Source organism: Athene cunicularia, assembly GCF_003259725.1.
Source record: "Athene cunicularia isolate RWA chromosome 4 unlocalized genomic scaffold, athCun1 chr4_part2, whole genome shotgun sequence".
Taxonomy (NCBI): domain Eukaryota; kingdom Metazoa; phylum Chordata; class Aves; order Strigiformes; family Strigidae; genus Athene; species Athene cunicularia.
Genome location: NW_020799099.1, coordinates 23,699,138 through 23,704,512, shown reverse-complemented (window position 1 = coordinate 23,704,512; position 5,375 = coordinate 23,699,138). Strand labels below are relative to the sequence as shown.

Below are 5,375 nucleotides of genomic sequence, written 5' to 3'. Positions count from 1 at the left end.
TTTTTTTTTTTTTTTTTTTTTTTTTTTTAATAAAACATACAAAAAATTCCCCTTCCACCCCATAGGAAAATATCCTCTTCACAAAAAAAGCTCATTTATTGGTTTATACTAATTTCATACCTAATTCAGATCATGAACTATTTTTTTTAATAGTATATGTTTATATATATATACATATACTAACAAAACCAGGGAGGCAGAATAGATGAAATGTCTCATGCTTATGAGAAGAGATTACACTCATATCTACTTCCTACTTCAAAAAACTGCTCAAAGGCACTGAACACCAATTAGGAGGCTGTAAGAGAGCCAGGACATGCTATATGCCACACAGCCCTGGAAAAGAGCTGCAGAAGAATGCTTCTATAAAAACAACAGTTCTGTTGGGAACCGCCTGGAAACTTACAACAAATCCTGCCATTGGTCTGGTTTTAAATTTTCAAAACCTCTTTCTCTCTCATTAAACATGTCTATAGAGTAACCACTTCCATCACACAAAGCTTCCTTCTCACCTCACCATGTTTTTACCTTCTGCTTTCTGTAGTTTTTTCATTGCTTCATTCAACTTTCCTTGTCCAATCAATGCACATGCACTGTTATAACACAGTTCGTAGGTAGCTTCTCGAAGGCCCAAATCCTCCTAGCATGAAAAGGTAACAGTGCATAAACACCAACTGATCTATACAGATTTGACATGCAACAGATACAAACTTTTTTTTTTCCCCACACATTCAAGCTATTCCTTGCAAAATAAATTTAGAGGCAATTTTAAAAGGGCACACACCTGGCAAATAAAAGTCACAGTGCAAAGGATCTGACCTCACACTACACAACAAAGTCAGAGGGAACTGACAGGGCAGCAGCAAAACTCCAGCCTCATCTTGGAGACTACTTAGGCTGCTGAAAGAGGGTAGGTAAGAACTACTACTCTAGAGGACTAAGAATTGTATCCACAGTGCTGAACAGAAACTGAGCATGCTGTGCACACCACCAGGGACAAAGACTTCTGAAAACATGAGAACATTACAATCTGCACTGCTCATTAATAAAAATATTCCCAAGCATGGCTGGGTGATCCAGGCAGTTAGCTTTACCCTGGACAAGAGGGTAACGAGACAGGAAAGTGCTAGTCACCACAGGTGTTCTGCATAATGCAGGCTCAGAGAGATACACTTTGTGCTCTGCTGTGACATCTACTAATACAAGCCTCCTAGAAATCAAAGATGAAGGTTAACTCATGAACAATAACAGCGTTTATTCCTCCATACAGGGGGAAACCACTAGGTGATCTTCAATACACTCAGAAGTCACTAAGAGACATGAACACATTTCTATCCTGTCAAATATCTACTATTTCATATCCTTTATGCCTTGGCTGTCACTCTTACACACATACACGCACACTCACTTACTGGCATCACCTTCTCCCATGTGCTTTGTGCTGCCACAACAGCAGAGAGGTTGGTTTTTCTCTCTTCCTCATACTCATCCTGGGAGTTGCGGATGAGATCCCTGTATGCAGCCAGACAATCATCATAACGCTCCAACCTGTACAACTGAGAAAGGAAAGGAATTAGCCTTCAGAATAGTATTTCCCTGTGCATGCTAGTAACTACAGCCTCCTTCCTCCCTCCCCATGGACTGGCAGCATCAGAGCACTACATGTTTTAAGCTGAACATTACTAACCTAAAGGTACGTTTGCACCTTCTTTTAAGGGCAAACTCTATAGACTACATTTGCAAGGACTCAAACAATGACACCAGATACCTGCACACAAATAGCACAGTTCTTACTCCTAAAACAGCTTCTTTAAAAGCAGCAGGTGACACAGTTTTGTCCTCAAACAGCCTTTTTCCAGATTAAATCACCTCTCCATGAGAGAGATTAAATGATGGTCTTTCATGCAGCTGAGAGAAGACAGCCAATTCTTCACAAAACTGTTCTGATCAACCAGGGAGAAACCAGAGAAGAAACGCAACTTCTTCTCTGCTTCACTTCTAACACCTGAGAAACCATTTCTAGACAGGTATCTAATGCAAGCAGATGGCTCAACCACAAACAAATCACATCAGCTCTCTTCCATCCTCCAAGCCCTCAGCCAGATGGCTATTATCAGGCCAGACCCAGGAAGGGAGAGGGAGCCACAAATGTATTGCTTTGGTTCAGTGGCAACAAGATGACAACTCTGCCTCCAGTAACAGGTGACTGAAGCTCCACATAAGTTGGAGCAGTTGGGAACTATACCTCTCCTTACTTTCAACACAGAGAAGGAAATTATGTCCCCATACTTGCCCCACATTAGAGGAGGAACAAGACATCCGATATATGAAACTCCCACCAGGAAGAAAAGCTTGTAATTACCACTTGTCCATAAAGCTCCTTCAGTTTGTCTGTCTGCTGACTGGCACTCTGAATGGTTTTGAGAGCATTTTCAATACGATTCAGCCTGTATTCACAGTAGGCCTTCTCAAAGGCAATAATGTCACTGCAAGGACAAGACAAAGGCTGAGAGAAGGCACTGTAGTCTTCATTCAACAGCATTCACCCACCCAAACACACTTGTTTAAGCAGCTCTAATTAGTCACAGACTGCTACATTCCCAAAGAGCCAAACACCAGAGGTGAGCACATGATCCCAGATCATTGAATTATATCTGTTGAGCACTGAAAATATCTTAAACCTACTCTGTGTTCAATAGAGACGGAATATCAAAACTTCACCTAAAAGAGGTTCCTTTTTTCTGGTGTTTCCAGACACATGGCATTTCAAATCCATCACCTCCCCCACCCCCTACTGATTATATGAATCAAATGCTTAAAGGTAAAACAATACCAAACTTCATTATGTGTCATCTTCTTAATGAGAAGACATATCATTATAGCAAAAGGTTGTTACTGCAAACTTTCAAAACCAAGAGAGAGAAAGGAAACGGTATAAAACACAGTCCCTCTTATAGTCTGATACTAAGCCAACGGTAACATTAACCTATTTTGAAATATCAGCACAGCCGAACTGCAGCAAAAGGGTTTGCTGATGTTAACATAAAATTGGCTTCAAAGCAAGCTCACGCCAGCAGGGAAGCATCATCAAACAAGCAGAGCCTTGAATGCTGTTCCACCTACGCCCCGAATGCTGTGTTCCACCTACCCCCCATTTAAGCCAAAGGAAAATTAACCAGTGATTCCCTTAGTTCATCATTGGCACAACTTGTCACCAGCTATTTCTTTGCCTATTTAAAATTATCTCAGTCCATGCAAGTATTAAGGGAGACTGAAAACAAATGAATGGCATTAAGAATTAAAGCAAAGCAGTGGGCCTAAGTGCAGGACAGGACAACTTTAAGACAGAGCAAGAACCACCACTCTCCCTGCTCTGAAGGATACAGGAACAGACACATAGTACAGCCAAAGAAATTATAGGCAGAACTCTGAAGCCTGTTGAATTCAGAAAAATTATTCCTCCTCCTCACTATGTACTAAAAAACCAAGCTAAAAAAACCCTTCCATCCCAGGAAAGAACAAAGTTGTGAATAAGCTAATTAGGTTTTATTCAGATGTGAACATAAATGAAGGTACGTTTCATTGCACTGATACTACAACACACTTTCTGGGGAAGTTCCTTAACAAAGAGCAGTATTTGAAATACAAAAATTTTGCTGCCAAGCAGTTCTTGGTTAGCAATTTTCATCCTAGCTGTTGCACAAAGAGCATCTTTATTAGGAAGAAAATTAGAGTCTGCTTAGTGACACAAATGGAAAGCTTGACTTGTTCTCAAACACAAGTTGTCTCCAAGGTCCTGATTTTGTGAACATGCACAAAGGGCTTACACCACCCCAAAAGCTGAAGCAGTACCTTCAGACTGGCAAAGAAAAGGACCCCGAGGAGCAGTATGATGAGGCTGCCAAGCAAAGCTAACCACCTGCTGCCACTGGCAAGGCCTCCTCTCTTCACTCCCCATGAGATCTGTCCTCTTCCCTTGTACCAACTATGGTGCTCGGCCACTTCAACAAGCAGAATCAGCTCTTGAGGTGGCTGGAAACTAGATTAGGGACAATCCCTTCAACAGTAACAGCAAGATGTCAAATTTATCTCAAACTTACCAAGACCACCTCTCACATCCAGAATAAATCAGTATTTTACTGAGAAGCCAAATCCCAATGGCTCTGAGCACCTCCTGCTCTTTATTTTGTTGCCTATTAGTCTCCTCCACTGAAGCTGCAGCACCTTCTGAGGGACTTGCGGTTTCATATTTCTTAGAGTACAGCAAGACACAACTCACCTGGTTAACACCTTAGTGTGGGTGTTGATTACGCTGAGGGCTTCCTTGAAGCTCCCGTTCTGAATAAGACACACTACTTTACATTGAAGTGCAGTCACATCATCTTTGCTGATCTGCAGAACTGAGGGAGAAAAAACAGTTTCACCACAGCAATCTAACTCCTTATTAGACTCTGTAAAAGCCATATGCTGTTGCAGTTGCAAAAACCCATCACAGAGAGCAGTCACATCAATTTAAAGTGGTCCTGGCATGGCTTGCTTTGGCTCAGATGATGAAGCAAATCCCAGCATAGATGAATCCAGTGTAAGTACTGAACTTACCTGAAGTGACAGCTGTGCTAACATGCCTTGAACAGAGCTGCACCGAAGGAGCTGTACACACCTGTACAAACCTTCCCCTGGAATTTCACTTCCAGGCAGAGAACACAGTGCCAAAACCTGAGTGCCACGTAAAGCATATATAGGAAGAAAAGCACGTGATACAGAGGAACAGCATGGCTCCAGACAGGTAGTCACTTTATACACCAATACTTTCTGACAGTGGAAGACAGCAAAGGAGAACTAGGAGAGAGAAACTGGGTTTGCTATTTGATTTTTTCATGTGATACCAACACTCTGATCTGCCAGGACAGGAAACGAGTCCCTGCTCCCTACAAACAGCAAAGAGAACTTTTTGCTTTATGCTGCAATCCGATTTTGGATGCCAGTCTATCAAAACAACACATCTCAGTGTGGACTCTCACTTTCAAGCAAGTTATTACTCACAAGTCATTTAGTCCATATGCACAAAAACACTCCTCCAACTCCCAGGGGGAAAAACCCTCCTTCCTCCTACGATCAAAACTGAAGGAAAACTCGCGACTACCTCTGAAGGCCTGGGCCACTGCAAGGGCTACATGATGCAACAGAATCAGCCGATGGTCCCGCTGCGGAAGCGGGGCCTAGGCGGCTGCCCCGCTCAGCTCCCCCCACCCGCTTTTCCCTCTCCCCTCGCACAGCAGAGCCTCCAGAGACGTGCCGGAGCGCCGCCGGGCGCCCTGTCCCGCAGTCCGGCACGAAGCCGACAGGCGGAAACCGCCTGTTCCCCGCCGCAGCCG

The 5,375-nt window shown here is 43.1% G+C and overlaps 1 protein-coding gene across 1 annotated transcript in view; it reads right to left on the bottom strand.

The window, feature by feature from the left end:
• Positions 1–5,065, bottom strand: part of SRP72 (signal recognition particle 72) — a 15,038-nt gene extending 9,973 nt beyond the window's left edge. The window contains exons 1-5 of the mRNA XM_026847362.1: positions 5,044–5,065; positions 4,280–4,400; positions 2,363–2,486; positions 1,413–1,556; positions 529–640 (exon numbers count right to left, since the gene is read on the bottom strand). Coding sequence (XP_026703163.1) covers positions 529–640; positions 1,413–1,556; positions 2,363–2,486; positions 4,280–4,400; positions 5,044–5,050 — 508 coding nt within the window. The 5' untranslated portion in view covers positions 5,051–5,065. The remainder of the gene's footprint in view (positions 1–528; positions 641–1,412; positions 1,557–2,362; positions 2,487–4,279; positions 4,401–5,043) is intronic.
• Positions 5,066–5,375: the final 310 nt, after the last annotated feature.